Consider the following 17860-nt stretch of genomic DNA (forward strand, 5'->3'; position numbering starts at 1 on the left):
TGTTATGGCTCATCTTATTATGTGCCTGGTTTGTATTTTTTTTTTGGACGGTAAAGAATTTGATGCTGGAGAGTTTCGAACTCGAGTCTCTGATATCATCACCAAGAGAATTTACCACTGTACTACAGTGACACCGGCGTGCCTAGTTTGTATTTATCTAGGGATATATTATGTTGGTTAGTACGGTTGCTTATGGATTAGTTCCTAGATTATAGGAAGTAGTTATTCTATGTAGTATAAATATTCTGTGAATCTATTGTAAAAGATTATCGGTGAAATATATTTGTTTAGAGAAGTTTTCTCTTGGGGCTTGTTTTCCTATAAACAGGGTCGGTTTCCCTTACAAACCAAATCAAAACTGTGCTACATGTTATGATTCTATGGAGAACATAACAGTAACTTTCAATTGCTTTATTAGAGAGCTTGAATTTCTCCATTATATGTAAATCCCGATTCTTCTCTGCTCTCTCTAATTACTTGGTTAGACAACAATCGAACTCAACAAGTACCAATGACCCATGTATCTTTCTGGACATCGAATTCTTCATTCAAAATCAAATCCCGATCTCAAAAATTAAACAAAACCGAAAAAGCAATCTCGATCACTCTGATTCGGATACTGAAAATGCATTATTTCAACGAAGATCTCTCTCACTTCGAATTTAAATCATTCATTATTGGAAATTTAATTTAAAATGAGATCAACACCAGAAATCAAAAAGTAAAATTGGGATCTCACATGAATCTTCAACGAAGAAGAAGATGGATTCGCTGCTCTTGATAATTTTTATATTCGGATTTCGGGATTTGTTTCACAAATAGGTGACTGAAATAGAGAATTGTTGATAGATCTGGTGATGAAATTAGTAGATTTTGAGGTGATGATGGCGATGGAGACGATTGTGGTGTTGGTGGTGGTTGGTTGTGGTGACGACGGAGATGGAGATAGAGAGAGTACCGTTAACTTTTCTCGAGTGAGAGAAGTAGAAGATAAAAAGGTTAAAAATGGGTTTAAGTGAATTTTTGTTTTATTCTTAATTTCAATTATGCCATTAGGGGCTTTTGTACTAGAGCTGGCAATCCGAGCCAAAACCCGCGGGTTGGTCCGTCCCGTCCCGTGAAAACCCGTACCCGTCCCGGATAGTAAGTAAACAAGACGGGCGCGGGTTGTACAATTAGTGGCTTGTGAAGAAACGGGTTAACCCGGCCCGTACCGTGAAACCCGCGGTCTGACCCGTAACCCGTAGATTTATACCCTGCTGAAACTGAAACACGTATCTAGTTACGTGTCACCCAAATCTCCATCGTATAAAACGGGGAAACCGTAAGCTTTCCTATCATTCTTCTTCGACTTCGGTTGTTCTTCCTCTTTTTTTCTTCTTCCCTGACTCAGAGAGAGTCTCCTGAGTCTTGAGGCTGCATCTCATGATTCTCATATCTTTCCATCATCGACAAATATCTAAAGATTCAAGGCTAGCAGGTAATCAGATTTTAATTTTTGTTTTCTTCTTTATTTTCTTCTTCTAGGAATCTAGGGTTTTACATAGGAATCCCAACAAATCTTTAATATTCTTAGTATTGTTGTGTTGTGAACTTGTGATTGTGATTCTGTGAAGATAGGTAATCTTTAATTTTCTTAATTTCATGATGTTTCAGTTCTTACCAGTTACCACAAAAAAGGGTTTTTTCTTAATCTTTAATTTTTTATTACTCATTAGTTTTACTTGGTTTAAAGGCTTTAGTTGATTTGGTGATTTGATTTCTGTGAGCCAATCAATGGGTATTCACAATTTTGTCTAATTTGTGGATAGTTAAGTTTTTAGTTGAAATCCTTAAGAATATTAACAATTGGGAATTTGGGATCAATTAGTTTTGGTTTATTATTCACAAATTTCGTCTAATTTGTGGTTTGGTAACTTTGGTTTATTGGTTAAGTTTTTAGTTGATCAATTAGTATTTAGTATTTTTACCATCTTATGTTACATTTAATCATGTATTGGGAATTGGGATCATTATCAAAACTAAAGTGTTATTTGGAATTGCAGACCAGATGTTGAAATGGAATTGCAGACAGATGTTGTTTCATATAATGCAATTCTTGATTTAAGTCAGGGTCTTAGACTCTTAGACTCTTAGTCTTACAATGTTACTGCAATACTGTTTATTGGTGTCTCCATCTTTTTTTTTATCACATGAATTCTTGTTGAAACATGGAATGACAGTTTTAACTGAATTAAATTTCTTACTGTTGTGGCATGTGGGTCTTGAGATTTTTTATGTTCTTTACAGAGATTTAGGGGATTTGTTTGATTTGTTTGTTTTGTTAGATGTTATTGTTTTGGGTGACTTGAAAATGCATGTACTATAATAGTTTTGTTGGATGTCATTGTCTATGTATTTTTTCAATTTCTGTTTATGTAATTTTCATGTTTCTGAATGACTCTTTGACTTGTTCTTTGTGGCCGCTCCATCCATTTCAGGATGTCAAGTGTACAAGAGCAAGAGTTACCAGAACCAGACCATTTCAAGGATGTTATGAGTGCTGATGATGAAGAAGATGATGTTGAGATGTTATGAATGTATGATACTATGATAGTATCTGTGTGACTGTGTCTGTGTTTCTTTAAGAAGACTAATTTGTTTAGTTTTGCAATTTTGAGTTTTTGAATTGATATACCAAATGAATTGGATGAATGTTAGATACTTAGGTTGTAGCTTGTAGGAAAGGAACTTTAGATGCCCTGAATGTGGAAGGAAATAGCCCAGAAATCGATTTCTGGCGAGTTGACTCAACAAAAACCAAGTAACCCGTGAGCACCCGTAAACCCGCGAGCTTTACCCAGGACGGACACGGGTGGAATAAATGACCACCCGTGAAGAATTTCAACCCGCGAGCTCAGGCTTGTATTAACCCGTAACCCGCGGGTTGGTCACAAGCCAGACCCGTCCCGCCCGTTTGCCAGCTCTATTTTGTACAACCTAGTAAGGGTATTTGTACATGACCCATGGATAGTAAGGGTGTTTATAACATTTCCACTTTCCAATATATGTTAACTTGGTAAATGAAATTGTTCGATTAATTTTTTGCTATTTAAAAGAGGGGTCCTATTAACTTGTATACCCGTATACATGTTAAGGTTCATTAAAATAAAAATTCTTTGTATTGGAAACAAGATTTGTTTGTTTTATTGCAATGAAAACAACATTTCTTTGCATTGGGAACGGGGTTTGTTGTTTTTAGTGCAAGAATAACCAATTTCTAGTAGAATAAGACAAAAAAACACAATTTCCAATACCCTAAAATAATTCTTTATTAAACCTTAACATGTATATGGATATACAAGGGATCAATTCTTAGTACAACGGAAAGGTCATTTTTTCCCTTTATAATCAAATTCTTTTCCATTATCTGGCCAAGCTCAAAGTTCGGGCATGCTAATTCTTCTCATATTTAATTGTAGACCCGCACACACGAATAGGCAAATGAGGAAGAAGGCGATGTTTTTTTTTTTTAGCTTGTTATGATTCGATTTCAAATTCCCCATCTGTCTTGACTGCAAGTATCTGTTGTTCAAGGCCACAATTGCAAAAATAGTTTATTGCCAAATCTTTTAGTAAGGCTTTCTTTTCTTTCTTCCCTTGAGTGCGGTTATCTAATGTTAAAAGACCACAATTGCAAGAAGTTCATTGCAAAATTTCTTAGCAAGTCTTTCTTTTCTCTCTCTTCTGTTTAAGAAACTCTTTCCTTGTAACTTGTTTTTTTTTTATAAATAAAGAAGAAGAACCGACCCTTTTTAACAAGAGGAGAGGTCCTTATACAGCTCAGTGATTATATCTGTTCTTCTATTGAGGTTATAAATCAATTGTTGTAATTGTTCATTTCTCCAACTAGATAGAGTGATATATTTATTACAAAAGACCGAAATATTAGCGGTTGTGGCATTTTGAAGTCTGCTCACTAAAGTAAAAGACACAACTTTGAAATTTAGAAGTTTTGTACTTGAAGATCCAAAGGAAGTGCTATTCTTGAATCTTTCTATTTAACTTTGCCATACATTCCAATTATGAGCAGCATGACCGACTCTGTATCACACATGAATTCAATATTATGTCTATTAAGTTCCTTTGCTCACTGAAAAGCCGCCTCTGCACCATTTTTTTCTAGCAAATCTCTGTGGTTCCAACCTGAAGACTCTCCTCTGGCTTCTTTATAGCTTCCTACATCATCCATCAAAGTTAGTGCAATAGCAGAATCATAGATATCAGAAAACATGAATAGTGCAATGTTTATCCTATAACTCAAAAACCCAAGGGGTTGCCAGAAACTAGGTTTGGAGATATGCATGGTATCATCATGCATCGGGTTGTAGTAGAGGATCTGTATGTGGCTATAATCTTTTTTGTAAACATTTAAAGTAGAGTAGATGTACTTAACTATTTTAGTGGTTGTATTCAAGCTATTTATGTCTTTCTTGCCTAAGGTTTTGTCAAATCTGGATTTCCAGATATGTCAGGCTATGGTGCTACACAATTCAGCCCAACTCATTTCCAATCAATTTTTCTCAGTAGTTATATACCAGCTAGTTATCCATTCATGGAAATCAATAGCAGTTCCTCTAACATAATTCATACTGAAGTTCATGTGATTCTAGACTTGTGAGGCAACTTTGCATTCCAGAAACATATGTGTTCAAGTTTCATCATGTTCATTACAAACTTGACAAGTAGTTCTTATGTATGCTAAAATAGAAGCCATTTTCATACTGTTAGGTAGTATGGCATGAGCTATTTTCTACATAAACATTTTTCTTGATGGGGAAACTCTCATATTCCAGATGTTGTCCCATTTTTTATCAGCAGGTTCATGGTTATTTATATTTTTGTATAAGGATTTTAAGCTGAAAATACCATATTTTGTCAGATTCCAGATTGCCTTATCTTCCCTATGATCATTAGGGATATTTAGAGATTGAATTATGTTTACTGTTGTGGTATCGAAACACATGTGTAATTTTTGTATGTCCCAAGTATTTTCTGGTTTAATCAAATATTTTACAATATTTATTAGGTTGACTCCAACACTCGGCTTATGTATAGGTGGCGGTTTTCCTGGGATCCAAAAATCAGTCCACACATTTATTTTATCACCTTTTCCTATCTCCCAGAAGCCGTTGTTTTGTATTTGGCTAATTCCACTTTTGATCCCCTTTCATATCCAGCTGTCAGAATGTTTTGGTTTTGAGTCTAAGTGCATAACATCTGAGTTAGGATAGTATTTTGCTTTTAAGATTTTTCCACATAAGGAGTCAGGTTGCTCTTTGATTCTCCATTCCATTTTTGCGATCATGGCTGTGTTAAAATGATGGATATTTTGTAGACCAAGGCCTCTATGTTCAACTAGTTTACTAAAGTAATCCCAAGCTTTTAAGCATACCCCTTTCGGGGTTTCAATATCTTTTCCCCACCAAAAGTCTTGCTGAATTTTATTTATTTCTTTGCACGTTTCTTTTGGTATTTTAAAACAGTTCATTTGATATATACTCATTATGGATGTGGCATGTTTTATCATTACGGTTTTGCCGACAATTGTTACATTTTTTCTTTTCCACCCAATTAGTATGTTTTTCATGTTTTTAACCATTGGTTCAAAACTTTTGATTTTTGATCTATAAGTAAAGAGTAGGGAGCCTAGGTATTTATCTTCTAGAGGGATGAGTTTTACAAAAATCATATAAATTCTTATTACAAAAATCCTTGTAACTTGTTGATCATAAAATTCTTATATCAAAAACATCCAATTTCGGAGTAAAACAGGTGGTTAGAATTTTGCAAGGTCTCACTCAAATTTAATCGATGAATTAAAAATTATATCGTCCTTTGGTATTCACAGAATCACATAAGCATGCATGTTTTTGTGAACGAGATTATATTAAATTAAATGTATGGAAAAACAACTCAAATTATATGATCCTTCATCAGCAAGATTGCTATTAGGGGTATCAGATTAAGTAGGGTGTATCAAAATCAAGATAAGATAAAACAGATTTGTATATAGTACAAGGAGGGTCCTTGTACACTGTTATACAAACACTATCTCTTTTTTCTTTTTAGAAGAAAAAACCATTCAAACTTAAGGTTATTACAAAATAGGATAAAACACTATCTCACATGATTTAAATCTGTGAGGCGATAGTGTCCCAATTAGTTTCACACAATATTTCAAATCGGTCAAAATTAATGAGTCAAGACTGATAACAGTATTCCGGAGAAGAGATGACAAGACATAATCGTCATATGTGGTCCAGCTTAATCGACTTAACTAACTACTACCTGTACACGTATAAAACACATGCCTGCCGATAGAGAAATAATAAAACAGTCACGTGATAACACGTGAGCAGCAGAGAGGGAAAATGGAAAAACTTGAAAAGCTTATCCTTCACTGCTTCATTTTCTTATCCTGCACCTGAGATCATTCTGTGTCATTAAAAACGATGCATTTTCTTCGAATTTCATTCATCTTGCTCTCCCTCTAAAGAAAAAAACCCAAAATACCTCAAGTTATGTCACTTTTATTCCAACCTCGAATTAACATATCTAAAGCCAGATTCTTCCAATCGTTGGTCGAGAATCGTGAGCTGACCATTAACAACACGCTCAACAATTCTCAGTCCCAATTAAGCTCAAATAGAAGAAGCAATTGTGTCATTCAATTTCGAGTGACACTATGAAATCCAATTAGGCTATTCGCACCTGGTTACACTGGCCATGTATTGTTGTTCCTAAACTTTTTGATTGTAGGGATGTTGGTGCAGGAATCTAGGGTTTGGAAGGAGGATTACCTCACCTCTCAAATCATTAGTTATATAATTTACTTACTTAGATTCTTATTGGTATGTGGTATTGTTCCTTTTGCAAGTTCTTTTGGATCAATTCCCATGAGTATTTACTCACGGACATTGTGGACAAGTGGGTTATACACAAAGTGTTTGAGAAATTGTCTCAACCAGTTTATATGTGATTTGGGAAAACTAAGATATGGGTATTGTATGTCTGAGCTAGATCTTGAACCACTTCATGCGACATTGAGCGGTTACGTGTTGCATTGAGGGAGTCCTAACTCTAAAGATGACTGCCACTAACACTTTCAAGTAAGCACTCTTGCCGGCTCGCTCGTTTTTCTCCACAACAGTTCGCTTAATATCTCTCTCTCTCTCTCTCAATCTCTCTTCTGTCTGTTGAAGAAATTCAATATTAGGACATCATATTAAAGACATTGAACAAAACCCATGTGATGAAATTTGTTGATTTCAACAACAGATGAAATAAAAACATGTTTTGATAGTATCAAGTAGTGATACCCATTGAAGGAATTGAACAGAGATACATCAACCAAGAAGAAAACCCAAGAAGAAGAAGAAGGAAAGATTATCTCTTGATTGTTTACCATAAGGTATAATCTTCTTCTCTGTTCCATAACGTTCTTGATGTTGATCTTTTATCAGTTGTTAATGGAAGTAGGCTGCTATATTTCCATAAGGTATAAACCCTTCTTGTTACTGGTTGCAGTTTCATTAACACCCGCCTATTCTCAACTCATTCTACTTACAAAATCAACATTGGATAGAGATTCAAGATTTTGATCAATCAAGAAGAAAACCCAAGAAGAAGAAGAAGGAAACTTATCTCTTGATTGTTTATCATAAGGTATAATCTTCTTCTCTGTTCCATAACGTTTCTTGATGTTCATCTTTTTTAAGTTGTTAATGGAAGTAGGCGCTTATTTCTTCTTGTGTGTAAAACCCTTCTTACAGTGTTTCTTCTTGTTACTGGTTGTAGTTTCATTAACACCCGCTCATTCTCAGTTCATTCTTCTTACAAAATCAACATCATATCATAAGTTGGTATTCTTCTTCTTTCTATCCCATATTTCTTGAATTTCATTAACCCATATTATTGTTTAAATCTCAACTTTAGAACTCATTTATCTTACTTGTTGTACTAAATGTAGTTAATCCTAATGGTGAACTCTAACGATCAGGCTAGCCAAAATAGCAAAGTCGAACAGCAACCCGAGGTAATGATGTTTCCATATTCTGTCAATACCGTAGTCTTTATGTGTTTCTTATGCTTATATATAGAACTACTTAATGTTTGTTTTTGGATTGGGTGTCAGACTAGAATAGTAGGTTATGTGAAACTATCACTTTGGAATCTAGGTAGGTAATGTAAATTGGAGGTGAGCATAGAGAGGGGTCTTGGCAAAAATAGGAAAATAGGAAGGTACGATAATGCTAAAGTTATTCTTTATGTTGAGTTTGGGGATGACTTTACCTTACTGATGAAAACTGGGAGGTGGTAACAGCAGTTTGAGGACATTTTGATGAAATTGGGTTAAATCCATCAGCACAAGTGACAGACTTGTAATTCCCCAGTACCGTACTGAAATATTTAGTCAGTTTTTTGTTTGGGTTAACTTAGGAAGATAGTTTATTCTGATATGCCATTAATTCAGTTGAATGCAAATATTAAATGTCTCGTGTATGCGTTAGCATGTGGTTAGAACTGAAGATGGTTGCTTTCCCGAGTAACTTTTTAATTGTGTCCTTGATCATCTCCTGGAAGATTATAGTACTACCTGGCTTTCAAATTTTTTCCTCTTCACTGTTTGTTTATAGTTTCTCTCGGTTTTACTTGTAAATCGTGTTTTCTTTATTGAGACCGAAATTAACTTCCTGAGTAACTTTTTAGTTGTGTCCTTGATGATCTCCTGGAAGATTATACTACTACTTGGGTTTCAAATTTTTGCTTCTTCATTGTTTATTTATATATTCTCTGGATTCTATTTGTAAATCGTGTTTTCATTATTGAGACGGAAAATTGAACTTTTCAGTTATGTGTCCTTGATCTCGTAGCCAATTTTGGTTTTAGTGATATACTTGTGAAACTGAATGCTGAATGAGTGACTTTGTATGTGAATTTCAGTCCATGAACAAAATTATCTTGGAAACGTTGAATGCATTGCAAGATTCGATTAAATCTCAAGGGACTGGTATTACTACAACAGTCAGAGCTGAAATGGGACTTCAGAGGCAGCAAATCAGGATTCCCTCCTTGAATCTATACCATTTGCGAAGGATTTCAAGGACGCAGTTAAAAGTGAATTAGAAACAGTACTCAAATGTGATATGGAAATTAGGCAGCAAATAAAGGACTCATTCGTTGAGTCTCTACCAGCTATGGAGAATTTCAAGGAGGTAGTTAAGAGTGCAGTGGAAACGATACTCACACGTGAAAGGGAAGAGCAGAAAAAACAAATAAATGAATCCCTCCTTGAATCTCTACCAGCTACAGAGAAGTTCAAGGGGGTAGTTAAGAGTGAAGTGCAAACCGTAATAACAGGTGAAAGGGAAGGGCTGAAACAAGAAATACAGGACTCACTCCTAGCATCTCTATCAACTTTAGAGATTTTCAAGGGGATGGTTAAGGATGAAGTACAAGCTGCACTAGCAATAATAAATGCCAATCAAGACCATGAAGAAGCTGAAATGTTCAGCAGAAAATTATCTGAGAAGTCAAAGGTTGAGAAGAGCGAGACGAAATTACAGGAAAGGATAACGGAAACCTTGAACGTTCCAACGTTTATGTCCGTATTAGTGGGTTTCCACACGATTGTGTCTCAGCAGCCCTTGCGCACACATAAGGAGCTTCAGCTTTTGATTGCTCTCATGGTAGTCATTGTCTTAGGTACGCTGTTGTACCTTTACTCCGTTTGGTTGAAGTTAGCTTCCTTAAAGAGTAGGGTTACCTCTTTAGGAGCAAAGCGACGAGCTTTGAATGGAGAATCAGTAAGCCTTGTTAATCAAATTATGGCTCCAGGAGGTTTGCAGATTAGAACTGAGAGCCATCAGTCCTTTATCGATGAAATGGAGCGAGATTCAACACTCAGAAAACTTGGGAGGAGTATCGCTGGATAGTGATTGGATTAGGTATATTCACAGTTTTATTTTCATGTTTGGTTGGTTACCTCTGTTACACCAACTGGGTGGACATTATCAAGGCTGTGGCAACACATGATCCTAACATTCAACTGTTTGACTCCTGAAGAGCTCAAAACCAATGAAGTCAGCTTTGTATAATCCACAATTGGCTCTTGTAAAAATTCATTTCTGTCTATCTGTTTTTTTTTTTTTTTTGAAGTTCCTGCCACTGGGCATGTTTGTGAATCTGCGAGACTGTTTAGTTTTGGAAGTTCCTGTAACTGAACATATTTGTTTAATTCTCGCGACATTGCAGCTCACTATAGAGTTATTTCTGGTTTTAAGCCATCACCATATGGAGATTGGAGATGTAATATTATGCAGATTCACTTTTTTTTGGGATGCCAAATGGGAAGAGCTCAATAATTGGTCAGCTTATTCGATGAAGACTTCATGTTTGTTCCCTTCTTCTAAAGGAATTTATTTACAAACAATTGCTCAACTCGCTCCTGCAGTTGTATACCCGCAAGCATCAAACGCCAAAATCCCTTACAAAATCAGTTTCTCATGCGGGTACTCTCTTATGTGCAGAGTCTCACTATAAACGATCTCCAACCGAGGTCTCCCTATAACGGAAAGTCTGAAAGATGTTACATGTGCAAAGAAGACGCAGAAACTCGACAACACTTAATGATGCATTGTAGGACATCTTACTATATTTGGCAAGCGCTTACTCTATCATCTCATTTCAGATGGGTGTTTCCAGAATCTATCCTTTTACTTGCTTCATGTTGGTCTGCAAGGACTTGGTAAGTTGGGGTGGCCATTCCATTCATCCTTGTGGCAGTTTGTTGTTCAATCTGGAGCGAACGCAACCAAAGAGTTTTTGCAGGTTTATTAAGAACCACTTACTCGTATGCTTATCTCAGACATAACAATAAGATGATGGAGTAAGCGCCCACATGGATTTATCAGGGATTGATCTTATCCCCTTTTGCTCAAGTTCTGTTTGTTTCCTTTTCATGCTGCCCACATGGCTATACACCTTTACTATAAATCGGCATTAACCCTTCGAATGTGTTAAATTCGTACTTTTATTGCTGTCTAACAACAAAAGAAAAATTAAAGGTATGCTAAAATTTCAAGAGAGGGTGGTATATTTGTAATAATTGCATAGCATAAATTGAGGGACGAGCTACAACAACAATAGCTACAGATAATCATTTATATTCTGCTTCAGCGGTAGATCTTTAAAATGTTGGGTGCGCTTTACTACACCAAGAAATTTAAGAATCACCTGGAAAAATTGCATATCCACAAATAGACCTAATTGTTTCTGGACAATTTCCCCGGTCTGAATCTTTATAAGCTATTAATTCTTTTATTTCACTTTCCTTATTGTGATTCCATGTCGAATAGTACCCTTCAAATATCTTAGAAATATCTTGACCAGCAAAAGATAAAACATCTATAGGAGCATGCATGAACTGACTTACATAATTGACTCCAAAGCAAATATCAGGTCTTGTTAAGCAGAAATACTACAACATACCAACTATTGTTCTGTATTCAGACGCATTTGATAATAAAATACCTTCATTGATAGAGACTGTAGGCCCTTTATCTACTGGAGTACTACATTACACACTGTCATTTGTGCCTTTTCTAGCATCTCTAGTGTATATACTTCTTCTGTGTCAGTAAAATATTATTTGATGCTCTTATTGCTTTTATTCCAAAGAAAGAAGTAACTCAAATCGCCCAATCTTTTCATTGCAAAAACAACAAGAAATGAACAAAATGATCAAGCAAAACATTTGAAGTACTAGTAAGAATAATGTCATTTATATATAGCAATAACACCATCCTTTCTGAACCAACAACACAAACAAACATAAAAAAATCTAAAACTATTCTAACAAACCCGTAAGAAATCAAAGAAGAACTGAACTTTTGAAACCAGGCAACTTCTTTTAAATCATATAGATTCTTCAACTGACATACTTTATAAGGAAATTCTGAACTGACAAAACATGGGACGCTTCATGCATACATTTTCTATTAAATATCCATGAAGAAATGCATTTGAAACATCCAGTTTTCTTATTGGCCATTCCATAGTAACAAAAATACACAAGACAACTCTAATTGTTGCTGACTCAAAAACAAGACTAAAAATTTCTCCATAGTCAATATCATCATGTTGATTATAACCTTGATTTACTAGTCTTGACTTGTTCCTATCTGATGCAGTACATCCCTGAGTCCGTATAAACTATAACTGTTGATCCTTGAGTCCGTGTCAACTATGACTGCTGCTACCATATGTCTGTTTGAGTTTACTTGCTTGACAAGACTTCCTTTTTTTTCATTTCCTAATTTACGTAAAACTCTTTTCTTTTAGTCGGTTATGTAAGCCTATATAAAGGCTACATCTTCTTTGTTTAGAACACATATCTTATTATCAATATTTTTATCAAATTTTAAACCCTAGAAATCTTGATCCTTGAATCAGATTTTTATTAAATTTCTGACAAAACTTAAAGTCTCTTCTCGTCTCCAGCAAGTAGTTTTCTTTCACCTTATCTGTGCTACATTAGTTGGTACCACAACCAACGTTTCTAGATTTTTATCTAAAAATTGATCTATAAACGCTTGCGCAAAAATACCCGAAACCCTAAATTTTCATCAACCTTTAGTTTTCTTCTTTAGAAAATTTTCAATAGGAGAAAAGCCACTTACAAGACCTGATTTTGAAGAACTGTGGAAAATATCGATCAATGAAGTTTACCTCTCTCGAAACCAAGTTCGAAACCAAGTTTAAAACCAATGAAACAAGCATCAAAACTCTTTCAGATTATTTCGAAAAGAAGCTGGGAATACGTGATGAGTTCATACTGAAATTATGGAAACGTGCTGGTTTTGATGACAAAGATATGTCTAAGTTAGTTGATGATAATGAAGAAGAAGAAAAGAAATAGAAGAAAAAGAAGATGATGAAACAACGACAGCTAAGAAAAACTCTTTGTTAAGAATACTTCTATTCCTGAGAATGTCTCACATTAACTTCAACACAAAGAGCCATTAGGAGGCTTTCAAAAAAACCATGTTACTGTACATCTTAACAGTGATGAAGATGATACACGAGGTAACCGAAGCGCAAAAGTGGATCGACGATAAAATATTAAAGTCTAGTATGAATCCTTATGGAACTCTACCTGAATATAAATTAAAGGTGGATATACATAACTTTCACTGTGGGTTACAAATTGAATAATTAATGGTATGGTTTTATGAAGTAGAATCTTTTTTCAGCTTCATGGATGTCCCTAACTCTTCCAAAGTGAAACTAGTAGCATATAAACTAAAAGGTGGAGCTGCAGCTTGGTGGGAAACACTCTTTGAAGATCGACATAATTATCACAAACCACCTATACGTACTTGGGATAGAATGAGACGTTTATTAAGAGATAAGTTTTTACCCAGAGATTACAAACAACAACTGTTTATCAAACTTCAAAAATGTTGACAAGGAGCTTGACTTGTTGAAGAGTATGTAACATAGTTTTACAGTTTAGTTTCACGTAACCAATTGAATGAAACTGAAGATCAATTAGTTTCACGTTTTATAGATGGTTTAAACAACTTAACTCAGTAGTGGATGACACAATACGTGTTTACAATGGTTGAAGATATCCAACAATATATTAAAATAGAAAGATGTGTGCTCAATGCTTCCAGACAAACAACTCCACAGCAAGCTCGTTATCAAAATTTTATAAAGCTGCGGGATCATATAATTCTTATTATGGTAACCAAGGTGAAAGGGGATCAAAAGTCTTTGTTGATCCACAAGAACAAAGTTATGGTCCATCTTATAAGCAACCACAAGCACCAAAATGTTCCATCCAACCATCTCTTCCTTCAAACAATGCTCCGATAATGCATATTCCATATGCTAAACCACCTCAGAGTACTAACCAAAGAGATATTACTCCAACTACTAGAGGTAAATATCAAAAGCAATATCCTCCTTTACCTAAACCTCCTAATCCTTATTGAAAGTTTAGAGGAGACAAGTGTAACAAGTGCAACTAAACTGGTCATACTTCTAGTGATTGTCGGAAGTTTCATTCTTATATTAATGAAACTCAAGAAGATATACAAGAAGAGAATGCACTGGAGGATGATGAACTTAATTATCTACATGAGCATGAGGCGTATGATGTAGATTTATTTAGTGTTAGCCGACCTATATTACTTACTGAGCCATGCCTTACACAAAGACATAATATTTCAAGTCTCATTATGTCATTGAAGAGAAGTTCTGTAGCATGATGATTAACAGTGGAAGTACATAAAATTATGTGTCTGCAAGGTTAGTTGAGAAACTTGGTTTACCTATTACTTCTCATCCAAATTCATACTCAGTTGGTTGGAAAAACATTTTTTCATCTTAGCAAATCACTCATCAGTGTTTGGTAAAATTCTCTTTCACTGGATATGAAGATTCTGCTCTATGTGATGTTATTAACATGAGTGCTGCAAGTTTACTTTTGGGAAGACCATGGTAATATGAAATTCGTGTTGTTCATAAATGCTATGAGAATACTTATACTTTTGTTCATGAAGGCTTTACTAAATTTTTGTGGCCTCTACAACCTTCTACTTCAGTCAAGGAGCCAATAGATCAGAAGTCAACTTCCTTAATTAATTGCTACCATTATTCATTCTTTGAATTCTCATGAAGTTTATAAGCCTATGGTAGATATTCCAGAAAACGTATAACCATTACTATCTTCTTTTAGTGAATTATTTCCTGATGAGTTGCAAATACTTTACCTCATTTGAGAAATTTATAGCATCAGATAGACTTTATACCTGGACCATCTATTCCTAATCAACCACATTATAGGTTAAGTCCTAAAGAGCATGAGATTTTACAAGGTCAGGTTGATGATCCGTTAGAAAATGGTTTGATTAGGTTAAGCAAAAGTCCTTGTGCTAGTCCATCCTTTTTAGTAGACAAGAAGGATGGTGAACATCGTATGTGTATATAGACTATATAGGTCTGAATAGAGTTAATATCCTATATAGTTTTCCTATTCCAAGAATTGATGGCATGATAAATATGCTTTCTGGTGCTAAAGTGTTTACAAAGCTTGATTTACGTAGTGGATATCATCAAATACGTATTAGAGAAGGTGATGAATGGAAAACAGTTTTCAAGACAAAAGAAGGATTATATGAGTGGTTAGTAATGCCTTTTTGTATGTTTATGTGCCTTATGAACCAAGTTCTGCAACCTTTTCTTGGAAAGTTTGTCATAGTATTTTTGATGACATCTTAATCTTTAGCAACAATGAAGAAGAACATCTTACGCATTTATCTTAGGTGTTTACAACTTTACAAGAATTTTTTTGTATGTGAACTTGAAGAAGTGCACTTTCTTTACAAACAAAGTCACTTTTTAGGCTATGTTGTGTTCGATAATAGTATTTTATTGGATGATTCTATGATCAAAGAAATTGTTGATTGGCCTACTCCAACATCTATACGTGAATTAGATAGTTTTCATGGATTAACTTATTTCTATAGAAGATTTGTGAAGAATTTCAGCACCATTGCACCTGGATTAACAAATTGTATGAAGATTGATACTTTTGAGTAGACGGAAGAAGCAGATAAAATCTTTAATATCCTCAAGGAAAAGTTATGTAGTGATAATGTTCTTCAGTTCTTGCTATGACAAAAATTTTATAAGCCTTTTGAGATCCATTGTGATGCTTCCATTGTTGGCATAAAAGTTGTGTTATCTCAGGGAGGTCATCCAGTTGCTTACTATAGTGAAAAGAATTCAGATACAAGAACGAAATGGTCTAATTATGAGTTGGATTTGATTACACTTGTTCAAACTCTTAAGAACTGGCATCCTTATCTCATTCACAATGAGTTCATAGTCAATACTAATAATCAAGCTCTTAAATTTTTGAAGACTTCATCTAAGGTCAATAAAATGTATGATAAGTGGTTATCAACTATCAATAAATATACATTTTCCATCAACCATCAGAGTGGAAAACTTAATCAAGTAGTCGATGCTTTGAGTAATCTTCTTGTTACTCTCAAACATGAGAGTTTGGCATTTGATTTCTTAAAGGATATTTACAGTGAAGACAAATATTTTCAGAAACTATGGAAAAAATGTGGTTCTTCAACAGGTAGTGTTGATGATTATCTCATTCAAGATGGTTTTCCTTTTAAAGGAAATAGTTTATGTATACCACAATGTTCCCTGCGTCTTCATCTTATCATCTTAGTGGACATTTTGGACATGATAAAACCATTGTTTTGGTTGAAGAACGTTATTTATATCCTTTACTTAAACAAGATATTCAGAAGTACGTACAAAAGTACATGATTTTTCATCAATCTAAGAGAACTATTCAAAACACAGGATCGTATATTCCACTTACAATTCCTGATGCTCCATGGGTGGATATTAGCATGGATTTTGTGCTTGGATTACCACGTACCTCTGAGGGATATGATTCTATTATGGTGGTAGTAGATCGTGAATCTAAGATGGTTCACTTCATAGCCTGCAAGAAAACAACAGATGCTTCCAATATTGCTTATCTATTTTTCAAAGAAGTGGTTCGTTTGCATGGGATTCCCAAGACAATTACTTCAGATAAAAATACTAAGTTTTTGATCTATTTCTGGAAGTCTTTATGGATGCGTTTAAGAACTAAACTTCAGTATAGTACAACTGCTCATCCCCAAACATATGGAAAAACTGAATTGGTCAATAGTTCTTTAGGAAATATGATAAGAGAAAAGATTTGTGGAGGAAAATAAAAGTAGCGGGATACTCTCCTTCCACATATGAAGTTTGCTTATAACACATATATAAATAGATCTACAGGTAAGACACCATTTGAGATTGTGTATTCTAAAGTTCCTATCCCTATTCTGGACTTGGTAGTACTTCCAAAGTTGCAACAATGTAATGCAAAGGAATATAATATGGTTGGGAAAGTTCCATAGATTTATCTAGAAGTGAAAACTAAGCTTAAAGATTCCAACAACAAATACAAGGAAGATGCAGATAAACACATAAGATTTAAGGTTTTCCATGAAGGAGACTTAATTAGTATTGATCCATCTCAGAAAAGAAAGATTTCCTACTTGAACTTATAACAAGAAAAAGATGACGAAATATGGACCATTCAAGATTCTGAAGAAAAACAGTGATAATGTATAATTTATTGATCTTCCATCAAATTGGAACATCTCTAATTTCTTTAATGTACAAATTTTTCTTTTTACATTTCATGGAGAGATGAAGTTCTTTCTACTAGTTAAATCGAGGTGAGCTTTTTTCAAGAAGGGGAGACTGATGTAGTACATCCCTGAGTCCGTATCAACTATGACTGTTGATCCCTTAGTCCGTGTCAACTATCACTGCTAATCCCATGCGTCTGTTTGAGTTTACTTGCTTTACAAGACTTTTCTTTCTTTTTCATTTCCTAGTTTGCATATAAATTTTTTCTTTTAGTCGGTCATGTAAGCCTATATAAAGGCAAGGTCTTTGTTGTTTAGAACACATCTCTTATTATCAATATTATCAATATTTTTTTTAATCAAAGTTTAAACCCTAGAAATCTTGATCCTTGAATCATATTTTTATTAAGTTTCTGACGAAACTTAAAGTCTCTTCTCGTCTCCAGCAAACTAGTTTGCTTTTACCTTATCTGTGCTACATTACTATCAATTGTCCGATCAGATTTCCGTTTAATTTTATATGCCCATTTACAACCTAGCACATTCATATGAGGTTCACGATCGACCAACTCCTATTTACCATTTATTTTTAA

General features: G+C 34.6%; 1 protein-coding gene across 2 annotated transcripts; it reads left to right on the forward strand.

The window, feature by feature from the left end:
- The first annotated feature begins 6538 nt into the window (after window positions 1-6538).
- On the forward strand, window positions 6539-10290 carry LOC113306886. 2 transcript variants are annotated; one of them, XM_026555807.1, is made up of 5 exons: window positions 6539-7453; window positions 7570-7707; window positions 7840-7904; window positions 8012-8077; window positions 8986-10290. In XM_026555807.1, the coding sequence occupies exon 5, from the start codon at window positions 9189-9191 to the stop codon at window positions 9975-9977; it is 789 nt and encodes a 262-aa protein (XP_026411592.1). In that variant the 5' UTR covers window positions 6539-7453; window positions 7570-7707; window positions 7840-7904; window positions 8012-8077; window positions 8986-9188; the 3' UTR covers window positions 9978-10290. The 2 variants fall into 2 exon arrangements, with proteins under 2 accessions (XP_026411592.1, XP_026411593.1); XM_026555808.1 differs by having other exon boundaries at window positions 7840-7900.
- The last annotated feature ends 7570 nt before the right edge of the window (window positions 10291-17860 follow it).

This window comes from Papaver somniferum, chromosome 8, assembly GCF_003573695.1.
Source record: "Papaver somniferum cultivar HN1 chromosome 8, ASM357369v1, whole genome shotgun sequence".
NCBI classification, from domain to species: Eukaryota; Viridiplantae; Streptophyta; class Magnoliopsida; order Ranunculales; family Papaveraceae; genus Papaver; species Papaver somniferum.

Excerpts from the sequence above, each read along its gene's own strand:
- LOC113306886 (XM_026555807.1), top strand. The coding sequence starts at position 9,189 with ATGGAAATTAGGCAGCAAATAAAGGACTCATTCGTTGAGTCTCTACCA.